Source organism: Tachyglossus aculeatus, chromosome 5, assembly GCF_015852505.1.
Source record: "Tachyglossus aculeatus isolate mTacAcu1 chromosome 5, mTacAcu1.pri, whole genome shotgun sequence".
NCBI classification, from domain to species: Eukaryota; Metazoa; Chordata; class Mammalia; order Monotremata; family Tachyglossidae; genus Tachyglossus; species Tachyglossus aculeatus.
Window position 1 is genome coordinate 17,215,450 of NC_052070.1, and position 24,315 is coordinate 17,239,764.

Genomic DNA, 24,315 nt, shown 5'->3' on the forward strand with positions numbered 1-24,315 from the left:
GCAAAGCCTGTATATAAAAATTTGAAGGAGGCAATAACACACAACCTTGCAAATTAAAAGCTTTGTAGGCACTAGTTTAAAAGCTATCTTGCATCGGAAGACCTAAGTAAGAAAATTATTTGGAAAATGTAATACTTGTTAAATTTAAATCACAAAGAGGGATAAATATTTCATCTCCTCAAACGTAGGTGGGCACCTGTTTCTGCAAAGCTAATGCAAAATTACAGAATCCCATTGAGTGCTCTGTTAAAGTACCTGCTAGAGTTTTTACGGTTTTGTGGGCAAGCATCACATTAGTTTTAAAAAGCAGCTTTTCTGTTGCTAGTGTAGAGTGCCTCATAAAATTAGTTTTAGTGTCAGTGGCAGCACCAGGCCGGAACATAACAGGGGCTGTGCAGAATCAGCACCTCTGTTGCTCCTGATTCACTTTCTTCTAATAAACATAGACGGTTCACTCCATATACATTCACATTTAACCCACATTTCAAAGCTGTTCCTGTAACTCAGGCAGATTAATCCAAAGGAACATTATGTCAACTTAATGGTTTTATTGCCCAATTTTTTAAAGCAGTTTTGATCTGCAATTAAATGGGGGACTTATCTCTTCCGCCCAGGTAGGCCTTTTTTTTTGGCAGATCCCGCAAGCATGGAGAGAGTTTCTTGAGTGGGGGTTGCTTAGGCCAACTGATAGATGAGGGACATAAGTGGTGTTCTGGTATCGCTGCATGGCTGCAGGGATTTTAGTAATTCATTCATTCATTCAATCATATTTATTGAATGCTTACTGTGTGCAGAGCACTGTACTAAGCACTTGGGAAGTACAAATCGGCAACATATAGAGACAGTCCCTACCCAACAACGGGCTCACACACTCTAGAAGGGGGGAGACAGACAACAAAACAAAACATGTAGGCAGGTATCAAAACCATCAGAATAAATAGAATTGTAGCTATATGCACATCATTAACAAAATAGAGTAGTAAATATGTTCAAGTAAACTAAATAGAGTAATAAATTTGTACAAATATATACAAGTGCTTTGGGTAGGGGAAGGAGGAGAGGAAAAAGGGGGCTCAGTCTGGGAAGGCCTCCTGGAGGAGGTGAGCTCTCAGTAGGGCTTTGAAGGGAGGAAGAGAGCTAGTTTGGCGGAAGTGTGGAGGGAGGGCATTCCCGGCCAGAGGAAGGACGTGGGCCGAGGGTCGACGGCAGGACAGGTGAGAATGAGGCACAGTCAGGAGGTTAGCAGCAGAGGAGCGGAGGGTGCGGGCTGGGCTGTAGAAGGAGAGAAGGGCGGTGAGGTATGTGGGGGCGAGGTGATGAAAAGCCTTGAAGCCAAGAGTGAGGAGTTTTTGCTTTTTTCAAAGGTTGATGGGCAACAGCTGGAGATTTTTGAGTAGGGGAGTGACATGTCCAGAGTGTTTCTGTACAAAGATAATCTGGACAACAGAGTGAAGTATAGACTGAAGCGGGGAGAGGCTGGAGGGTGGGAGATCAGAAAGGAGGCTGATGCTCATTGTCACATAGTCACATTGCAAAGGAGGTGAAGAATTTATTGTAACATTGTCTGGCACATACTTTTGGCCTAGTGGAAAGAACTCGGGCCTGGGAGTCAGAGGACCTGAGTTCTAATCCTGTTATGCATTTGCCAGCTCTGTGATGTTGGGCAAATCACTTAACTTCTCTGTGTCAGTTTCCTCATCCATGAATTGGGGATTCAATGCCTGTTCTTCCTCATACTTAGATTGTGAGTCCCATGTGGGACTGGGACTGTGCCTGGTTTGATTAACTTGTATCTACCCCAGTGCTCAGAACAGTGCTTGACATACAGTAAGTGCTCATGAAATGCCTTCAAAATAATGATAGTAGCCTAGAAAGTACAGGTGGAGTTCAAATACCCTTAAACTCTTGGAATCATTCTTACTAGCTCAATAAGAAATGAGAAGCAGCAAGTAACTGCTTCATTTCAAGGTCCCAGGATCACTTCATTCAACAGTGACTATAAGTGAGAGTATTCTTATTGCTGGAAAATACTCTACTACCAGAATACTGTACCAATTACTTGTACAAAAATATATATATTATCTGCCTATCTCGCTTAGAATACAAAGTTTCCTTGACAACATCATTTAACTTCTTACTGTTCTTTTCAAGTTGCTAGTATAAATATCTCATACATTTTTGTTCAAAACATCAATTAGAATTCAATATCATCTTTATTAATACAGACGTGTTATTACAAGTAGACTGCTGAGCTATTATAATTTACTCAGCAGGAACAATAAAGCATCTCCCATCTCTCAGGTTGCATCCCAGAATTCTTTGGCTTTCTATTCATTTCCAAAGTAACAAAAATAACCACAACCTCATCGAGTACCTTTCACCATTATAAAGGAAATTTTGAAAACATTTGCAAATTGAAAACATTTTCTCTTGTAAAACAAACCCAAAACATAATGGGAAAATGTAGCTTGACAGAGTAAGATAGTTGTAGTTTGATAATAATAGTAATAGTAATAATGTTGGTATTTGTTAAGCGCTTACTATGTGCCAACCTCTGTTCTAAGGTAATCAGGGTAGTCCCACGTGGGGCTCACAATTTTAATCTCCATTTTACAGATGGGGAACCCAGTTCCCAGAGACATGAAGTGACTTGCCCAAAGTCACACAGCTAGGTGTCAGAGCCAGGATTAGAACCCATGACCTCTGACACGCTGTTTCCCCCATAATAATTCCCCAATAATAATTCTCCTGCCCTCTTTTCTCCCTATAGCCAAAACTCCCCATTTCCTGCGGATTCAGAATGTGGAAGTCAATGCTGGACAGTTTGCCACTTTTCAGTGCAGTGCCATTGGGAGGACCGTGGTTGGTGACAGGCTTTGGTTACAGGTACAGTAAATTCATCTTCTTTTTTTTTACAGTGGATGGACGATTTTGCAATAACAATACTGGCTTGAACAAAGTTGTATCGTCAGCAGGGACAGGTGTTTCAGCTTCACCTTCTTTGCTCAATCTCATAATGTTTTCGTTTCCCCAGTTGTTGGAAATGGCTCAGAGCCCTTGTTCTTTATCGTCCCTGATGAAATCATTCTTGTTCCTCCAATTTCCAGCTGGTCAGCCCAGTTTATGTAGTCATCCAGGAGCCTACTTTCAAAGCCAGCTTTAGGATTGGGGTCAGGGCAGGGGGGATGGGGAAGGGGTGAGACAGGACCAAAAGCTCCCCTTCTAGCCTGTACGCTCATTGTGGGCAGGGAACATCTACCCTCTCTGTTATATTGTACTCTCCCGAGCGCTTAGTGTAGTGCTCTACATGGAATAAGTGCTCAGTAAATACAATTGATTGATTCACTGACAGGCTACAAAACTAACGCCTTCATCCCAGCTCCTTAAAAAAAAAATTCCAAATGGTGAGAAAAAAAATGTTCCCCCCTTGGCCATTTTCCACACCGAATTCTCTCTCAGGCCTCTTAACTTCCTGCTTTCATCCTGTTTTCTGTTTAGATCATATTTCTTTTCAGTGCCCTAACCTCTCAACTTTTACTCTGGGGCTCCACTCTGGTTTCCATTCCTATCAGCATCTTAGGTTTTGCTATGTTCACCTCCTGCCCTCCACCTCCTCTTCCAGCTCTGAATTAAATCCTGTGAGCTTTTTGGTCCTCCTGTGAGCCCCATGTAGGATGGGGGCTGTGTCCAACCTCATTTGCTTGTAGATACCCCAGCACTTAGAACAGTGCTTGGCACATAGTAAGCTCCTTTAAGCACTTAATAAATGCCATTTAAAAAAAAATTAATATTTTAAGAACTTTTGGCAGACCCAGGTATGCTTTTTGGTTATTAACTCCACTTTAGAAATTTAGTATCTGGCATGGTTTGGATCCCCCTTTTTCCAATGGACCTCATTCTACAGGATCAGGGATAACGGTTATTGGAAGGGATTTCCTTTGTAGGCAGATTTCCTGTTTTCCTTGGGTCCAGAGTATCCAGTGAGTTCCATCTGACCAGAGAAAGTGACCACAGGATAGTTAGTGCTAGACCTGGTTTTCTGTAGGCTTCAGTCTTGTCTCAGTAGTACTTTCATGTGCCATGCAGAGTGAAATGACTGAAGTCTAGATGATTCAATCTAAAACCTGCTTAAAATGTAGTCTGCAGGGGCTAGATTTAAAATTAGTCTATTCTCCATTTTAGTGCCTAATGGAGGACAAAATAAAATATGAAACATTGACAGGGATTTTTTTTTTTTGCTTGAGGCAATTATCAAGGGAAGTTGAAGTACCAGAAATTTTATGCTTCACAAAGGCAATTCCAGCAAACATCTGGTTCTCATTCATTCATTCAGTCGTATTTATTGAGCGCTTATTGTGTGCAGAGCACTGTACTAAGCACTTGGGAAGTACAAGTTGGCAACACATAGAGATGGTCCCTACCCAACAGTGGGCTCACAGTCTAGAAGAATTGGTGAACAGAATTGGTTCTGTTCAATTTATTTTTTTCTGTTTGGTTCCTCAAAGATCAATAATAATAATAATGATAATTGTGGAAATTATTAAGCACTTACTATGTGCCAGGCACTGTACTAAGCACTGAGGTGGATACAAACAAATCAGGTTGGATATAGTTCTTGTCCAACGTGGGGCTCACAGTCTTAATCCTTATTTTACAGATGAGGGAACAGAGGGCCAGAGAAGGTAAGTGACTTGCCCATGGTCACACAGCAGATAAGTGGCAGAGCCAGGATTAGAAGCCAGGTCCTTCATACTCCTAGGCTGGTGCTCTACGCACTAGGCCATGCTGCGTTTCCTCGTCCACTATTTTTTAAAACAATGACTCCCAGGCCCATGCTGTATTCACTCATTTTCAGGAATGAGTCTTGCATCCTGTAACTGCTCCCTAAAAATCCTCCCACAGAGTCTCCCTGTGAGCTTCGTTGATTCTTCATCACAAATGTCTTCATTTGCCGAGGAAGAAATTTCCATCAGTGCCTCTGGAGACTTCTGTTATCCATTTAAAGAGAAATCATCTCTTTTACAGTAGTCAGGCTGGGTTTTGCAAGTGTCTGAACCAACTATCAATTAGTGATGTTTATTGAGCACTTACAGTCTGCGGTGCACGATACTAAGTTCTTGGGAGAGTACAGTACATCAGAGTTGGTAGACATGTTCCCTGCCACAAGGAGTTCACAATCTAAAGCTGGGGCCATTTGGATGGAGAGGGTAGGGCAGATCCTATATCCTGTCCCGACTGGATTACTGCATCAGCCTCCTTTCTGATCTCCCATCCTCCTGTCTCTCTGCACTTCAGTCTATACTTCACGCTTCTGCCCGGATAATTTCTGTGCAGAAACGCTCTGGGCATGTTACTCCCCTCCTCAAAAGTCTCGAGTGGCTGCCTGTCAACCTACGGATCAAGCAAAAACTCCTCACTCTTGGCTTCAAGGCTGTCCATCACTGTGCCCCTCTTACTTCACCTTCCTTCTCTCCTTCTACAGCCCAGCCCGCACCCCCTGCTCCTCTGCCACTAGCCTCCTCACTGTACCTCGTTCTCGCCTGTCCCGCCATCAACCCGCAGCCCACGTCCTCCCCCTGGCCTGGAATGCCCTCCCTCAACACATCCGCCAAGCTAGCTCTCTTCCTCCCTTCAAAGCCCTACTGAGAACTCACCTCCTCCAGGAGGCCTTCCCAGACTGAGCCCCCTTTTTCCTCTCCTCCTCCCCATCCCCCTGCCCTACCTCCTTCCTCTCCCCACCACACCTGTATATATGTTTGTACAGATTTATTACTCTGTTTATTTTACTTGTACATATTCACTATTCTGTTTGTTTTGTTAATGATGTGTATCTAGCTTTATTTTTATTTATTCTGGTGACTTGACACCTGTCCGCATATTTTGTTTTGTTGTCTGTCTCCTCCTTATAGACTGTGAGCCCGTTGCTGGGTAGGGACCGTCTCTATATGTTGCCAACTTGTACTTCCCAAGCGCTTAGTACAGTGCTCTGCACACAGTAAGTGCTCAATAAATATGATTGAATGAATGAATGAAAGATCCTGGAAATATGTTGGGAAGAAATCAAGACAGAATTTGGCAACAGACTGGTTATTGGGTGCTGAAAGAGAAAGAGAAATCAAGGCTAATACAAAGGATGTAGGTCTCAGACATGGGGAAGTTGGTGTGGTGATGGAATTTGGGAAGGAAGGTAAATTCATTTTTGGACTGAGGTGTGGAGGTGTCCATTGGATAGTAAGCTCCCACTAAATAGTAAGCTCCTTGAGTGCAGGGACCGTGTCTACAGCCCTATTATATTCTTCCAAGTGCCTAATGGAGTGGTCTATACACAGTGCTCAATGAATACCAATGATTATCTCTGATGTCATCTAGGCCACAGTGCCTCACTGCGTCTGTCTGTGCGTGTGCCCACACATGTCCATCTATATTTAATCATCAGTAGCTCAAATTAGAAAGGTCATATCTGGGTTGTCTGCCCAGTGAATTACAATGTTCCCTAAACTTTAATTGTCAGTGTAAACACTGCACAAAAATAAAGCTCATGATGATGGCAATGTAAGAATGTTTATGATTAGCAGATGTGTTCCATCTGCTAATATTTTCATTGTCACATCTGTGGACCAAACAGAGGGTATTACTGGCTCTGGATTTGTTTTTCTGTGCTACTGATTGCTGAAACATAAACAAGCGTCTTAGGCATCCATTATTGAGGGATAGAATCGATTTCTGGATACCTATTAGTGGTAGTAATGGTATTTACTAAGTGCTTACTGTGTGCAGAGCACTGTCCTGAGACCTAAGAATCAGTCATTCCATCAAAGGCCTGGGAGTCGGAAGGACCTGGGCTCTAATCCCGCCTCTGCCGCTTGTCTGCCATGTGACCTTGGACTAGTCACTTCACTTCTCTGTGCCTCAGTTGCTTCATCTGTAGAGTTCACTCAATCATATTTATTGAGTGCTTACTGTGTGCGTGAGCCCCTTGTGGGATAAGGATTTCCTTGTGTCCATCCTGACCTGATTTGTGAAATAGTTTTTCAGACTGTGAACCCCATGTAGGACGGGGATGGTGTCCAACCTGATTTGCTTGTATCCATCTCAGAAGTAAGTACAGTGTGAAGTGCACATAGTAAACACATAATAAATTACACAATAATGATAATTATTTTACCTATTAGTGTTATGTATTGAGTGCTTACTGTGTGCACAGCCTTGACTAAGTGTGTGGGTCAGTGCAATACAGTGGATTTGGTAGATATGTTCCTTGCCCACCAGAAACTCAGTTTAGAGGTGAGAGTAGAAGGAGTGGTTAGATACAGTCCCTGGCCCTTAAGGAGCGCATAATCTTATGCCAGTGGGAACTGGCAAAAGACATACAAGGAAGGGAGAACAAAATATAACACAAGATGTCAGGGGCCTTGTGCCTGGAGAATTAGGATTCTTGGCTATTCGCAGCTCAGAGTCCCACCAGTCATGGCTGCAGCCACAGTCAGTGCAGCCCCCAAAGCCTTTTGTTTGTTTTTTTGTATGTTATTTGTTAAACGCTTACTGTGTGCCAGGCACTGTTCTAAGCGCTGGGGTAGATACAAGCTAATCAATTTGAATGCAGTCCATGCCCCACATGGGGCTCAAAGTCTTAGTCTGCATTTTACTGATGAGAGAACTGAGGCACGGAGAAGGGAAGTGACTTGCCAAGATCACACAGCAGATGAGTGGCTGAGCCGGGATGAGGTACCAGGTCCTCCTGACTCCCAGTCCCGTATTCAGTCTATTAGACCATGCTGCTTCCACTAGCCTTCCCACCATTCTGGAGTCGAGATGGCCTTGTGCTGCCATTGCTCCTCACCCTCCTGGTTAGAGGAAGAGGGGCCAATGGGAGAAGCAACTGAGAAAGATAATATGATCCCTGTCACTCTTCGCACCGGAGTGAGTTCGAGGGTCAGTACGGTGAGAGTGAGACCCCGAATCAAAAAGGCTGAGCCATATGAAATTTATTCCATGTGGTGAATTGAACTTCCCTTTCAGGAGGAATACACTTATTTTTAGTTATTCATACTCACTGAATAGTACTTCCCTCTCGGGAGGAATTCACTTATGTGTTACTTGTGTGTGGTGAAGCACCAAGTTCCCATCTATGAATTCTTCCCACTTGGGACGAATTCACTTATGCGCTACACACACACATGGAGAAAGCGCCCTAGCTTCCAGCCACATCAGCATTCAGCAGGACACTCACATGTCCCCTTGTCCCTCATCACACGCTTTGAGCAAAGGTGACTTGCAGCAACCGGCTGATACAAGTCTCGATCCTCTGCCCATACCGTCAGAGGTGGCAGATACTTATTATCGGCCAGTCTTTCCAGGCCGTTTGGGCTTCCAGTTTCCACTTCTCCAATCTCTGTCTTCCCCTCCCTGTTCCTCCGTTATTTGGGTGTCACCGGGGCAAGGGACACCCTCTTCTACAGTCCTAGCATGAGGTGTCCAGTGGAAGCAGCATGGCCTAGTGGATAAATCACGGGCCCCGGAAGTTAGAAAGACCTGGGTTCTAATCCCGGATCTGCCACTTGTCTGCTGTGTGACTTTGGGCAAGTCACTTCACTTTTCTGTGCTTCAGTTACCTCATCTGTAAAATGAGGATTAAGACTGTGAGCCCTACGTGGGACAGGGACTGTGTCCAAATCGATTACCTTATATCTACCCCAGCGCTTGGTACAGTGCATGGTACATAGTAAACACTTAACAAACACCACAATTATTATTATTCCCGAGTTCTCTTTTGCTAGCTCAGGAAGTCACGAGGCAGCACTTTGATCTTGAGATAGTGGGTGTCCTGGTTCAGAAGCAGCGTGGCTCATTGGAAAGAGCCCGGGCTTTGGAGTCAGAGGTAATGGGCTCAAATCCCTACTCTGCCACGTGTCTGCTGTGTGACCTTGGGCAAGTCACTTAACTTCCCTGAGCCTCAGTTACCTCATCTGTAAAATGGGGATTAAGACTGTGAGCCCCATGTGGGACAACTTGATCACCTTGTATCCCCCCCCCACCAGCGCTTAGAACGGTGCTCTGCACATAGGAAGCGCTTAACAAATGCCATCATCATCATCATTAGAACATTTCCGTGTCAATTTCTGACCCAGGAATAGCTCAGCACACCTCTCTGCCATCTTCCTCCCATAAGGATAGAAACCCACTGGGCTCTCCTAGCCTGCCTGTACTCTGAACTCGGGGTTGGAGTCAGCAGTGGCATTTTTCCTCCTTGTGGGTGTTCCCAAGAGCCTACAAATAGTAGGTCTCAAGCATTGCTCAGGATAAAAAAAAATTCCAAGTCTGGAGCTGCTGCTGAAATAATAGCTTCTATTCAAGCGTAGACTAGGAAGATTGACTTCTACCAAAAGAGATTCATTCATTCAGTCATATTTATTGAGTGCTCACTGTGTGCAGAGCATTGTACTAAGCACTTGGGAGAGTACAATACAACAATAAACAGACATATTCTCTGCCCTCAATGAGCTTATAGTCTTGGGAAGGGGGCAGAGGGGGAGAAGACACACAGTAATATATAAATTGGAGATATGTACATAAGTGCTGTGGGGCTGTGAAGGGGGAAGAACTAAGGGAGCAAATCAGAGTGCTACAGAAGACAGTGGGAGAAGAGGAAAGGGGGACTTAGAAAAGGCCTCTTGGCGGAGATGATAGCTAAGAGAAGATCTGAAGGGGTAGACAAGGTGACAGTGGATTTTCCTTCATCATTCCTCAACGCCAGGACCAATGGCTCCCACTTACGTTTGAAGGGTTTAAGAGGGAGTAATAATAATAGTGATTGTGCTGTTTTTGCCATGGCATATTTTTGTCTTTAGGGGGCTCATAATCTTAAAAAAACAACACATTAGTAGATGAGAAAATTAAGGTTGTAGTGGAGAAAAATCAGAGCTGTTGTAAGTTATTGGCTAACCATTAGGTTGTAGGGTCAAGGAGGATAACCATCACACTGTGATGAAAAGGAAGACATAATAGTGCTATTCTCTTGCCAATACCCAAATTCCCAGTGTCTCATTCTGCAAAACCAGTTTCTTTCCATTTCTCCTTTTATGTGTCCTTGCACTTCAAATAACTTGGGGCTCAAAATGATAAAGGTGAATTGTGTTTCTTTGTGTCTCCACCATTCTAGTCAACCTTGGTTTCCTTAGTTTTGGTTGAAAGATACTTTCATTATAAGCCCGTATTTTCAGGCACTTTTAACTTCCTGGAAAAATAAAACATCCCTGGGGATTGAAATTTCTTGTTGGCCCAGAGGAAAGTTTTTTCTTTTGAAAGTTTGATATAATTCCATTTGGATGTATTTGAGCTACCCAGGTGTGAAAAAAGTGCTTTTCACCAGCTAATAAATTTCTCACGTACTTTTTCTGTGCGCACATAATTCCAAATTGACTTTTGAGGGGGAAAGAACTTCATATTTTCTTGACTCAGTATGATCCTCATGAGAACCGGTGTTTTTGACCTACAGCAGGCACTTGGTTTATGAACAAGTTGCTTACTCTACTAATAGCATTGTAACTACCAGATTACACATGATGGGTATGCCAGTCTTGGACAAGACAAAAACATATGAATTCACTCACTGTAGTTTTTATCATTAGATTGCCAGCTCCATGTGGGACTCTGTCCAACCTGATCAACTTGTATGTACCTCAGCACTTGAACAGTACTTGACACATAGTAAGCACAAGCTCATTGTGGATAGGGAATGTGTCTGTTTATTGTTATATTGTACTCTCCCAAGTGCTTAGTTCAGTGCTCTGCACACAGGAAGCACTCAATAAATACGATTGAATGAAGGAATGAACAAAAACCATTATCATCATTCTGCAATCACATAAATGTGAGAACCTTTAAGATTCCCGCATTAAAACCTAGACATCTGTGATTTGTTTATTTGTGCTGATGGGTGTGTGTTCTTTGGATTTCCTCTTGTCAGTGAATGTGCCAGCTCAATCAAGATTGTTCTACAGTTTATAGATCATTTATGAACAGAATAATTAAAGGGGCAGACATATTGAGGCCCCAGAACATTTTTCCCACAGTATATCAGAGAAGTTATGGGTTTGACGTGAAGCAAAATTATGGCTCCCACAGCAAGCTTAAATTGAGCACGTTACACATACATTAAGGTATAAATTTAACAGCACTTAGTCATACAAAATACCGGGTTTGCACCAGGGGTCCACATTTCAGTTGCTATAGGAACCATAGACTTCTCTATTTCAATTTGTGTGGTTAAAATTGCATTCTTTAATGTGTGGAATCCATTGCTGGAGCCATGTTTTATAATATCAGGTACAGTGAACTCCATTCCCCTGAGTTCCCAAGGGTGTCAAAACCCCTGAGATTGCAAAGTGGGGAACCATCTCCTTCCAGCCCTCCCTTTAGGCTGCTGCTTGAGGGATGACGTTGGCTTCCCCCTCCCAGTAGGTCTGTCTCATTCGCTTTGGGGCCACATCCAAGAGATTTAGGCACAACTTCCACTGATAATAATAATGATATTTGTTAAGCACTTGTTATATGCCAGACACTGTAGTAAGTGCTGGGGTAGATACAAGGTAATTGAGTTGAACACAGTCCCTGTTCCACAAAGGCTCACAGTCTTAATCCCCGTTTTTCAGATGAGGTAACTGAGGCCCAGAAGCAACTTGCCCAAGGTCACAAAACAGATATATGGCAGAGGTGAAATTAGAACCCAGGTCGTTCTGACTCCCAGGTGTATGGTCTCTCCGCTAATCCATGCTGCTTCTCATACATAGCACCATTGGCCCTCCAGCACATGTGCAGATTGGCATCCTGTGCTCTGCTTGCTGGGTAGGGAAGGATGTGTGTTTCCCTCTGTCCCTTGACAGTTCAGGGATAGGGGGTACTAGAAGATGTCAGTCAACAATAGTGTTGTGCAAACTGGGAGGTGTAGAAATAAAACTACAAACAGCCATGTGTTTTGGGTTTTTTTGGCAGGGAGTTATGATATTTAAGTGCTTTTCATTCATTCGATCATATTTATTGAGCCCTTACTGTGTGCAGAGCACTGTACTAAGCACTTAACATATGCCAAGCACTGTACTAAGCCCTGGGGTAGATACAAGGTAATCAGGTTGGACCCAATCCATGTTCCACACAGGGCCTGCATTCTTTATCCCCATTTTACAGATGAGGTAACAGGTCCAGAAAAGTGAAGTGATTTGCCCAAGGTCACACAGCAAACAAGTGACGGGGCAGGAATTAGAACTCAGGTCCATCTGATTCCTAGGCCCATGCTCTATTCACTAGAGTCATTCTGCAGAGAGCAAATGGATTCAGCATCTTTTTAGGCAATGTCCAGGGGTTTGCTGTTGCCTTTGGTGTCTCAGTTTAGATCAAATCCCAATTGCTTTGCCTGTAATACTCATATTAAGCTCCTTTTAAAAAATGGTATTTTTTTGTTTTTATGGTATTTGCCAAGCACTTACTATGTACCAGGAACTTTACTAAGAAGTAGGATAGATAAAAGATAATCAGGTTGGACACAGTCCCTGTCCCACATAAGGGTCACAGTCTTAACCCCCATTTGATAGATGAGGTAATTGAGGCATAGAGAAGTTAAGTGACTTGCCCAAGCTCACACAGCAGAAAAGTGGTGGAGGTAAGATTAGAATCTAGGCCTTCTGACTCCGAGGCCCGGGCTCTTTTCACTAGACCACACTCTTTTTCTGTGTGCTTTTTCTGGGCAGGGAACCAAATGTTATATTGTACTCTCCAAGCACTTAGTACGGTGCTTTGCACATAGTAAGCACTCAATAAATACTATTGATTAAACCTTATTCTTCTCATGTCTAGTTAGAACCTTTAAAAGAGCATAAATTTGAAAATGAGATTCAGGGAATCTTAATTTTGCTTTCCATTCCAACCGTTGGGATCAGTGCTGTAGCTGAACTTGGTGGCTGCTATGCCAAGGCATTCTCCAAGCTAAGAAACTGTGATTGACCCAAGTCTGTGATCATGAAATGACCCCTCTGTGCCCTGTGGGAGCCAACTGAAACCAGTTTGCTTTTCCACTCATTACTTCAGCATGGCATAGCGGATAGAGCAAGGGCCTGGGAGCAAGAAGGATTTAGGTTCTAATCCCGACTCCACCACTTGTCTGCTGTGTGACCTCGGGCAAGTCACTTCACTTCTCTGTGCCTCAGTTACCTCATCTATTAAATCAGGATTGAGTGTGAGCCCCACATGGGTCAGTGTCTGCATCCAACCTGATAACCTTGTATTTACTTCAGTGTTTAGAACAATGCTTGGCACATAATAAGCACATAACAAATACCATCATTATTATTCTAACTGTAGACCTCAGGTGGCTCTTCCTGGAGCTTGCTGTTTAGATGTTTTGTTTTGTTGTCTCCCCCTTCTAGACTGTGAGCCCGTTGTTGGTTAGGGATTGTCTCTATCTTGTACTTTACAAGCGCCAGTACAGTGCTCTGCACACAGTAAGTGCTCAATAAATACGATTGAATGAATCAATGGGTCGTAGACACCTTTTGCAAAACATCGAGTGAGCGATAGGCCCATCAGTCCATTTTCACTACCTTAACAAGAGCCTTATGTTGCTTACTCTGAGACTCAGGAAGACAGGCTTAAGAGATCACTGCTCTGTCTTCACATAACAGCAACTGGAACACTGCTTGGCTTGGCTGGAACAGATTGCGCAAAGTGCTTTTAGCCCCAAGGAGAAAACTGTAGAGGCTGAAGGGCAAAACTTTTATATCCTGGATTTATTTAACATCACTTATCCTGGGCTTTTACTTTACTTCATTTTTATTAGGGTTTGATCAACCTGGTGGGGAGGGGATAGTGGTTTAAGATTAGTTTAGAGGATTCTTGAGTGAACTGAAGTCATGGCTTCCTGAATAGAGACATGGGCCTCCAAAGGAGCTTAGAATTGTCCTGACTCATTCATTCATTCATTCATTCATTTGTATTTATTGAGCGCTTACTGTGTGATGAGTGATTGTACTAACATGGTAGCAGTTTGGATGGAGAGGAAAGGGTGGATCTTTGCGATGTTATGAATGTGAGACCGGCAGGATTTGGTGACCGATTGGATATGTGGGGTGAATGAAAGAGCGGAGTCAAGAATGGGACCGAGGTCGTGGGCTTGTGAGATGGGAAGGTTGGTTGCGCCATCAACAGTGATGGGAAAGTTCAGGAGAGGACATGGTTTGGGAGGGAAGAAAAGGAGCTCTGTCTTGGACTTGTTGAGTTTGAGGTGCTGACAGGACATCCAAATAGAGGTGCCCTGAAGGCAGGAGGAGATGCGAGCCTGGAGGGAGGGAGAGAGAACTGGGGAGGCCATATAGATTTGGGTGTCATCTGCATAGAAATGATAGTTGAAGCTGTGGGAGCGAATGAGTTCTCCAAGGGAGTGAGTGTAGATGGACTGTAGAAGGGGACCAAGAACTGAACCTTGAGGCACCCCTACAGTTAGAGGAGGAGGAGCCCATGAAGGAGACTGAGAATGAACGGCCAGAGTGATGAGGAGAACCAGGAGAGGATGGAGTCAGTGAAGCCAGGCTTGGACAACGTATTGAGGAGAAGGGGATGGTCTCCGGTGTCAAAGGCAGCTGAGAGGTCAAGGAGGATTCAGATGGAGTAGGAGCCATTTGATTTGTCAAGAAAGAGGTCATTAGTGACCTTTGAGACTCCCTGAGGGTAATCTGAGTGCCTGGACAGGTTGAGTCCTGGGACTGATATCCCTCCGACACCCCTTTCTCCCTTCCCCTCCTCCAAATGAGAGCCAAAAGCCCTAGTTCAGACCTAAGCCAAGGGGTTCAGACTGTCATGAAGTAGTGTGGCCTATTGGATAGAACACGAGCCTGGGAGTTAGAGTACCTGGGTTCAAATTCTGCCTCTGCCACCTTTCTCCTGTGCGACCTTGGGCTAGTCATTTAAATTCCCTGTGCCTCAGTTACCTCATCTGTAACTTGAATCTTTCATCTATCCCAGCACTTAGTGCAGAGCCTGGCAGATAGTGAGTGATAAACAAATACCATTAAAAAAAATTCTCACCTGTTGAACATCTGTTCAGTACCTTGCAGTGAACTTCATATCTAGATGTCACACATTAAAGGTTGTAATTTAATTTATTAGTGCTTACTGTACACTGTGCTAAGATCTGTGAAAGTCCCAAGACTGTTGACTCAAACAAAATCCCAATTCCAGGAGAAAGTTAGAATCTAAGTTGGGGAGAAAGATGCAGAGAACAAGAAGAGTGAAGAACAAAAATTAGATACAAATTAAGCAAACCAGGAAAATAATGTTACACTAAGCAAACCAACAGTTGTTACAACAGGTATTCTTCTTGGAGGGAGAATCTGAGTTCTCAGTGCTCTGGTCAAGAGTTTTTACTTCCAACTGTTGCAAGCCTCCCAACGGACATAAAAGATTTTAAGGCAGGGGAGTAGGGCTTCACACAAATGCATATAGGCAGTAGGACTTTACAGAATACATATAGTTATCCTTCATATTTGAGGTGGTGAAATTCACCTGTGGGTGTGGTTGTTGGGTAAAAGGCCAGTTTAGAATCTGCAAGCCCAGCTGCACTGTGCACCCACAAAGACCATCCTTTGTGCTGTTGTGCATGTTGCTTGCAGTAACTGATGCTATTTTTGCTTCTGCTTCCTGGGCTCAGAATCCTTGCTCAAAGAGAGGAACTCTGACTCTGTTTTCAGCTGGGATGCAGCATTATTTAAGGTTTTTTTTAAAACTGTATCTTTAAATCCCTTCCTCACTCCTGTTAGTTTTTTCTGTCCCTGTTTCAGCTCCCCATAAACAGCTATTTGAGTATCTTGCTCATGTCCCTTCTCATTTTTCCTACCCTTTTGTAGGAACTTTTGCACAGTTTTGTAGGGTGAAAATAGCTTCAGTTCTAGGAGGCTGACTGCACAGTAGTATGTCATTGTTTTCGATGCTGACTTGTCACTTGACATGATCACACTTCAGATAAGCCGGGGAAAGACTGAGCCCCCCAAATAAAGAGATATTTGTTACATGGAACAATATACGAGTCATCCTTGGTCATGTACTGCCAAAATTTATCCATTAAATAACAATTCAACAAACTCCAGTGGTTTTTTTTGGGGGGGCGGGGGGAGGGGGGAATCAGGCCTGCTAGTTGTTGCACACTTGTTATACACGGTTGTGAACATACCAGTTCATTAGTTCCATTCTCCAGTGAAGGAAAGCATGTGAGTATGTAAGTATCTACTCACCCCCAAAGCTTTGGCTGGCTGTAGGAGCAAAGACACATTAAAGAGAGAGCAGTCAGTGTTTGAGTGTTTCAACCGATCAATCAATCACATTTTCCTGTGTGCAGCACACTGTTTTAAGCACTTGGAAGAGTTACAATAGAGTTGGTAGACACAGTCCCAGCTCTATAAGAGCTTATACTCTAGTGGGAGCAAGGAAAGAGTTGGGGAGGAGAGAAGGACAGTGAGAAAGGCCAGAGGGAAGGCTGTAATAATAATAATTGTGGAATTAGGTGATTGCCTACTCTGTGCTAAGCACTGTATTAAGCATTCATTTATTCATCATTCAATCATATTTATTGAGCGCTTACTGTGTGCAGAGCACTGTACTAAGTGCTTGGAAAGTACAATTCAACAATAGAGAGAATCCCTGCCCACACTGGGCTTACAGTCTAGAAGTGGGGAGACAAGCATCAAAACAAGTATACAGGCATCAATAGAAATGAATAGAATTATAGCTATATGCACATCAAAACTAGTAAACAGTCATTAATATAAAGAAATAGAATTATAGATATGTACATATATACACAAGTGCTGTGGGGCGGTGGGGGTGGTGGATAGAGCAAAGAGAGGGAGTCGGGGCAATGTGACGGGAGGGGGAGCTGAGGAAAAGGCACTGGGAAAGGTACAAGATAACAGATGTTTGATAAGGAGGCGTGAAGGGGGAGAAGCCAAATGGAAAGATCATGGCTTTTAGACTGTGAGCCCACTGTAGGGTAGGGACTGTCTCTATGTGTTGCCAATTTGTACTTCCCAAGCGCTTAGTACAGTGCTCTGCACATAGTAAGCGCTCAATAAATACGATTGATTGATTGATGGGTTGGGTAATGCCAGTTGTTACTGCTCTGCTCAGGGACCTAGGGCAAGTCACTTGACCTCTCTGGGTGGGCCTCAGTTTCCTCCTTTGTTTAATGAGGAGAAGATAAATGGTTTCTTTACCTCTCATATCGTAAGAGTCTGATCTGATTGTCTGGTAGTGCTTAGCAGAGTGTTTGTGCAAAATGCTTAATAAATGCCTAGTCATCATTTATCAGTTTGTAATCTTCATGATCTGTCCATGACTAATGTCTGTTGAGTGTTCATAGGGAGCAAAGCACTGGGTGATGCCTGAAAAGGAAGAAATTTGTCAGTTTGTATGATGCAGTATTTGATTAAAAAGAAACGTGGATTCTTTTTTGGGGAAATATTGTTAAGTGCTTACCATGTGCCAGGCACTGTACTCCCATTAGGGCAGATACAAGGTAATCAATAATAATAATGATGGCATTTGTTAAGAGCTTACTATGTGCAAAGCACTGTTCTAAGCGCTAGGGGGGGATACAAGGTGATCAAGTTGTCCCACATGGGGCTCACAGTCTTAATCCCCATTTTACAGATGAGGCAGCTGAAGCTCAGAGAAGCTAAGTTACCTGCTCAAGGTCACACAGCAGACATGTGGCAGATCAGGATTTGAACCCATGACCTCTGACTCCAAAGCCCGTGCTTTTTCCACTGAGCCACGCTGATCAAGTGTCTCACAGGGGCCTCACAGTCTTAATCCCTATTTTACAGATGAGGTAACTGAGGCCCAGAGAAATTAAGTGACTTGCCATAGGTCACACAGAGGACAAGTAGCAGAGCCGGGATTAGAACCCAGGTCCTTCTGACTCCCAGGCCCGTGTTCTGTCCACTAGGGTACATTGCTTCTCTGGGTATTCCTTATGCTGCCTCAGGGCATCTTTGCTTCTGTTCCTTTAAAAAAAATGGTATATGTTAAGTGCTTTTAATGTGCCAAGCACTGTTTTAAACACTGGGGTGCCCATTCCTATCATGGGGCTAACAGTCTTCAAATGAAGTGGAGTGCAGCAAGGCATCAATTCTAGACTTGGATTCAGTAACAAATCCCCTATCTTTGGACCAAGTAGATAATAATAATAATTAATAATAATTATGGTATTTGTTACGCACTTAACTGTGTGCCAGGCACTGTACTAAGCACTGGGGTGTATACAAGCAGATTGCGTTGGACACAGTCCCTGTCCCTCGTGGGGCTCATGGTGTCAATCCCCGTTTTACAGATGAGGGAACTGAGGCCCAGAGAAGTGAAGTGACTTGCTCAAGGTAACACAGCAAACAAGTGGGGGAGCCGGAATTAGAACCCATGACCTTCTGACTCCCAGGCCTGTGCTCTTTCCGTTACACCATGCTGCTCTCCTGAACCACAACTTGCTTTGAGGCTTCCTGACTAGGAATTGTTTGTTCCTCTGGAAGTAACAGTAGTGGTAGTATTTATTGAGAACTTACTATGGAAAAGAACCCTGTATTAAACCCTGAGCAGGAATACAGAGGTGGTTATTAGACATAGCCCTAGGCCCTGGGGGGCTGGCAACAGACATATAAGGAGAGATGAAGCAAAACACTAAAACAACGTGAAGTTATGATCAAATAGACAAAGTAAAAACAAAGATCTGTCGGAAACTGTGATAGATGGGCAGAATTTCAGCTCCTCACAGCTTGGAGTCCAGCAGTCATGGCATGGTGGAAGCAGCACAGCGTAATGAATAGAGCACAGGCCTGGGAATAAGAAGGTCATGGGTTCTAACCCTGGCTCCGCCACTTGCCTGCTGTGTGACCTTGGGCAAGTCACTTCTCTGGGCCTCAGTGACCTCATCTGTAAAATGGGGATGAAGACTGTGAGCCCCACGTGGACCAACATGATTACCTTGTATCCCCCCTAGTGCTTAGAACAGTGCTTGGCACTTAACAAATGCCATCATTATTACTATTATTAAATGCTTGGGAGAATACAGTATAGGTTCACGGAGGATATGCTTGACTCACTGGAAGGGGAGAAGGTGGAAGGGTGCACTGTTGCAGCTGTAATCCCAGGTCTAATCAAGAAGTAACTTTGACCTCCTGATCCCCAGGGCAGAGGTTGAAAAAGCCACCAGATCTTCCATGTGGTCGTCTTCTTTTGGTCCTGCCTTTCAGGTGACATAGTGATTTTTAGTCAGGGAAGGGGACAGTGGAATAAACAGGTTCACTGGACAACACAGACTCAGATTGAGGCAGGGGACAAGCTATTAATGGGCATAAAGTTTTCACTTGGGGAAAATTACAGTTTAGGTTGGTGACACCACAGAACTCCAGAATGTCTCTCATATTTTGCTATTGCAAGTTAATTGCATCTTCAGGTTAGATGATTAAGGTCACCGTGTCAGCAATTGGTTATTTGCTTACTGAGCGGATAGACTTGTAATTTTAGTGGTGTTTTCTGATTGCTTTATCGATTATACTGGGCTACATCCACTGTTCTTGAAAATCCAATTGAAATTTAAAGATAAAGTTGTAATTGGACATACACATCATTCAAGCATGAAAATAATGTAATATTAGTAATTTCCAAAAGGCAAGGTTGTTTTACTTCCAATCCTGCTACAATTCACACAGAGTTTGCATTAAATCCATCTCCCAAAAGGTGATAATATTTGAGGTTCCCAACAAACATAAATCAACTCATTAAGTTATTGAAATGTATTTGGTAATCTATTCACCTGGAATAAAGACAGTATAATCCAGGATCCTCTATTTCCTTTAAAGTAAATTGACAAATTGTGGTCTTGGTTATGAAAATGACTAGGAATTCAAAGGCCAGCACTATCTTAATTATTAGAATGAAAAGAAAAACTCTAGGAAGCAATTTTGTCAAGGAATTAAATTACTATTTGATTTAGATTATGTAAAAAGTTTTAAACAAAATTACTTCAGGCACTGCTGATGATATTAGTAATCCCAGTGGTACAAATTTAATAGTCATTTCACAAATGGAATCATTTGGAAGTAGAAACCTACAGACAGTTTTTCCTATTAAATAAAAAGCTGCTTAATCCCCACCCGGTCGGATAAGGAAGAGCAACCATCCTATGTCAGCCTAAATACGTACCATCAGAACAGTTGCACAATGTCCAGAGATTGATTCATTGACCGAATTTACCATAAATGCTGCTAACATCCTAGTATCTCAGTTTCTTTTCATTCACAGCTCTGACTGAAACGATTTCTGAAAGGTTTAATACGCATCTCTTTTGCTGGTAAATTACTTCTCATTTAGAAGTCTTAGAGTTAGCCCATTGCATAAGGACGACAGTAAGTCTAATTGAAATAACTACCAGCCTTTTTTATTTTCCTCCTAGCTTGCACAAATTGCAAAATGTGTGCATTTTAAGATACCATTGCTTTTTGTAGCTCTGAATTTAACCTGTTAATGTCAGTTCTAGGGACTGTGGGATTTTTTTGTGAATTTTCTTTTTTTTAATTTAGTATATTGAATTTGGTCCCATTTATGTCACCACTGATTCCTGGGCCACATTCTCCCTCTGGCCTGGAAAACCCTACCTTTCATATACAAGAAACCTCCACTCTCCCCACCTCAAAGCCTTATTAAGGTCACATCTCCTCCAAGAGGTCTTCCTCGAATCAGATCTAATTTTCCCTACATTGAGAAGCAGCATGGCCTAGTGGATAGAGCTTGGGCCTGGGAGTCAGAAGGATCTGGGCTCTACTCCTCACTCCACCACTTGTCTGCTCTTTGACCTGCTAAACCCTGAACTTCTCTGATCCTCAGTTACCTCATCTGAAAATAGGGATTGACTGGGAGCCCCAAGTAGGACAGCAATTTATAACCCAGTGCATAGTACAGTGCCTGGCACATAGTAAGCACTTAACAAATACCACAATTACTATTATTATTATTATTATTGTTGTCATTATCATTACTCCCTCTCCCTTCTGGGTCGCCTATTCAGTTGGATCTGTACTCTTTAATCACATGATATTCACCCAACCCTCAGTCCCACAGCACTTATGTATGTATCTGAAATTTGTTTTATTGGCTGTCTCCCATCTAGACTGCAGGAAACCTGTGGGCAAGGAATAGGTCTACCAGCTTTGTTGTGTTATGCTCTCCCAAGTGCTTAGTACAGTGCTCAGCACACAGTAGGCGCTCAGTAAATACCATTGATTGATACATTGGAACTCATATGGATTTAGTTTGTCCATCTGGATGTCTGCCCGCCACCTAAAGCTCAACCTGTCGAAGACTGAACTCCTTGTCTTCCCTCCCAAACCTTGCCCTTTCCCTGACTTTCCCATCTCTGTTGACGGCACTACCATCCTTCCCGTCTCACAAGCCCGCAACCTTGGTGTCATCCTCGACTCCGCTCTCTCATTCACCCCTCACATCCAAGCCGTCACCAAAACCTGCCGGTCTCAGCTCCACAACATTGCCAAGATCCGCCCTTTCCTCTCCATCCATACCGCTACCCTGCTCATTCAAGCTCTCATCCTATCCCGTCTGGACTACTGCATCAGCCTTCTCTCTGATCTCCCATCCTAGTGTCTCTCTCCACTTCAATCCATACGTCATGCTGCTGCCCAGATTATCTTTGTCCAGAAACGCTCTGGGCATATTACTCCCCTCCTCAAAAATCTCCAGTGGCTACCAATCAATCTGCGCATCAGGCAGAAACTCCTCACCCTGGGCTTCAAGGCTCTCCATCACCTCGCCCCCTCCTACCTCACCTCCCTTCTCTCCTACTACAGCCCAGCCCGCACCCTCTGCTCCTCTGCCGCTAATCTCCTCACCGTACCTCGTTCTCGCCTGTCCCGCCATCGACCCCCGACCCACGTCATCCCCCGGGCCTGGAATGCCCTCCATCTGCCCATCCGCCAAGCTAGCTCTCTTTCTCCCTTCAAGGCCCTGCTGAGAGCTCACCTCCTCCAGGAGGCCTTCCCAGACTGAGCCCCTTCCTTCCTCTCCCCCTCGTCCCCCTCTCCATCCCCCCCATCTTACCTCCTTCCCTTCCCCACAGCACCTGTATATATGTATATATGTTTGTACATATTTATTACTCTATTTATTTATTTATTTATTTTACTTGTACATATCTATTCTATTTATTTTATTTTGTTAGTGTGTTTGGTTTTGTTCTCTGTCTCCCCCTTTTAGACTGTGAGCCCAATGTTGGATAGGGACTGTCTCTATGTGTTGCCAATTTGTACTTCCCAAGCGCTTAGTACAGTGCTCTGCACTCAAGCGCTCAATAAATATGATTGATTGATTGATTGATTGTCTCAATCCTTGCAGCGTGGGTTGGTGGAAAGAGCACAGGCTTGGGAGTCAGAGGTTGTGGGTTCAAATCCCGGCTCTGCCACTTGTCAGCTGTGTGACTTTGGGCCAGTCACTTAAGTTTTTTGTGCATCAGTTACCTCATCTATAAAATGGGGATTTGTCCCAGATGGGACAACCTGATTACCTTGTATCTCCCCTAGCGTTTAGACCAGTTCTTGGCACATAGTAAGCACTTAACAAATACCATCATTATTATCATTATTATTATTATTATTATTATTGTAAGCTTCCTTCCAACGAGGAGAATATATTTTTCTTCTCCTCTTAGTCCAGTGCATGAGGCTGTGGAACTACTAAATATCTAGACGTTCCTCTAGTTTGAGTGCATATGGGGAGAGAAAGACAAGTAACCACAGAAAGAATCCCCCACTGGTCCTCCTACTAACTATGGCAATCACAGATTAGAACCCAAAGTGTTCTTAGCAGGCATCATTATTGCTATTGAAAAGGGTTATTTAAGGTTTCTATTCTGGGTGCTCTGCTCTGAGCTCTCTATGACATTTTGAGATTCTTCAAGACTATAAGCCGTTTGTGGGTGGGGAACATGCCTACCATCTCTTATATTTTCCTCTCCCAAGAGCTTTGTACAGTGCTGTCCAGACAGTAAGTGCTCAATAAATAGGCTTGATTGATTCCTCCAGCCCTTGCTCTTCTTCCAGCCAGGAAAACCCTAAGGCTCAACCAACCTGTGTGTGGCTCAGTGGAAAAGGCACGGGCTTTGGAGTCAGAGGGCATGGGTTCGAATCCCTGCTCCACCGCATGTCTGCCGTGTGACCTTGGGCAAGTCACTTAACTTCTCTGAGCCTGTTACCTCATCTGTAAAATGGGGATTAAGACTGTGAGCCCCATGTGGGACAACTTGATCACCTTGTATCCCTCCCAGCGCTTAGAACAGTGCTCTGCACATAGTAAGCGCTAAACAAATGCCATTATTATATATATGAGCACTTATTGTGTGCAATACGCCGTACCAAAGTGTTTTGGTGAAAATTAATGGACATGACACCTGCCCTTAAGTAACATACAATACAGCATGGGAAACAGACATTTTAATAAATGACAGATAGGAGGAAGAACAGAAAGGGAGAAGCATCTTGGCTCAGTGGAAATAGCACGGGCTTTGGAGTCAGAGGCCATGGGTTTGAATCCCGGCTCCACCACATGTCTGCTGTGTGACCTTGGGCAAGTCACTTAACTTCTCTGAGCCTCCATTACCTCATCAGTAAAATTGGGATTAAGACTGTGAGCCCCACATGGGACAACCTGATCACCTTGTATCCCCCCCAGCACTTAGAGCAGTGCTTTGTACATAGTAAGCACTTAACAAATGCCATTATTATTATTATTATATGTAAATGAGTTTGTTGTTTGAGGGCCCCTGAATCCCTCGGTTTACCCCTGGTGCCAAAAACCCTTGGAGTGCTTTCCTCCTGGGACAGGGATATTTCTTTCATTCATTCATTCAATCATATTTATTGAGCACTTACTGTGTGCAGAGCACTGTACTAAGCGCTTGGGAAGTACAAGTCAGCAGCATATAGAGACGGACCCTACCCAACAACGGGCTCACAGTCTAGAAGCGGGGAGACAGACAACAAAACAAAACATGTTGACAGGTGTCAAAATCGTCAGAACATATGGAATTAAAGCTATATGCACATCATTAACAAATTAATTGTCTGCTGTGTGTCCTGAGGCAAGTCACTTAACTTCTTTGTGCCTCAGTTACATTCATTCATTCATTCAGTCGTATTTATTGAGTGCTTACTGTGTGCACAGCATTTGTTCATTCATTGTCGTATTTATTGAGTGCTTACTGTGTGCAGAGCACTG

The 24,315-nt window shown here is 43.6% G+C and overlaps 1 protein-coding gene across 10 annotated transcripts in view; it reads left to right on the forward strand.

Annotated features, from left to right (window-relative positions):
• PTPRM (protein tyrosine phosphatase receptor type M) overlaps positions 1-24,315 on the forward strand; it is an 892,842-nt gene that overhangs the window by 301,030 nt on the left and 567,497 nt on the right. For all 10 annotated transcript variants that reach the window (XM_038746194.1, XM_038746195.1, XM_038746197.1 and 7 more), the window contains exon 5: positions 2,771-2,886. In XM_038746194.1, the coding sequence (XP_038602122.1) occupies positions 2,771-2,886 (116 nt within the window). The remainder of the gene's footprint in view (positions 1-2,770; positions 2,887-24,315) is intronic.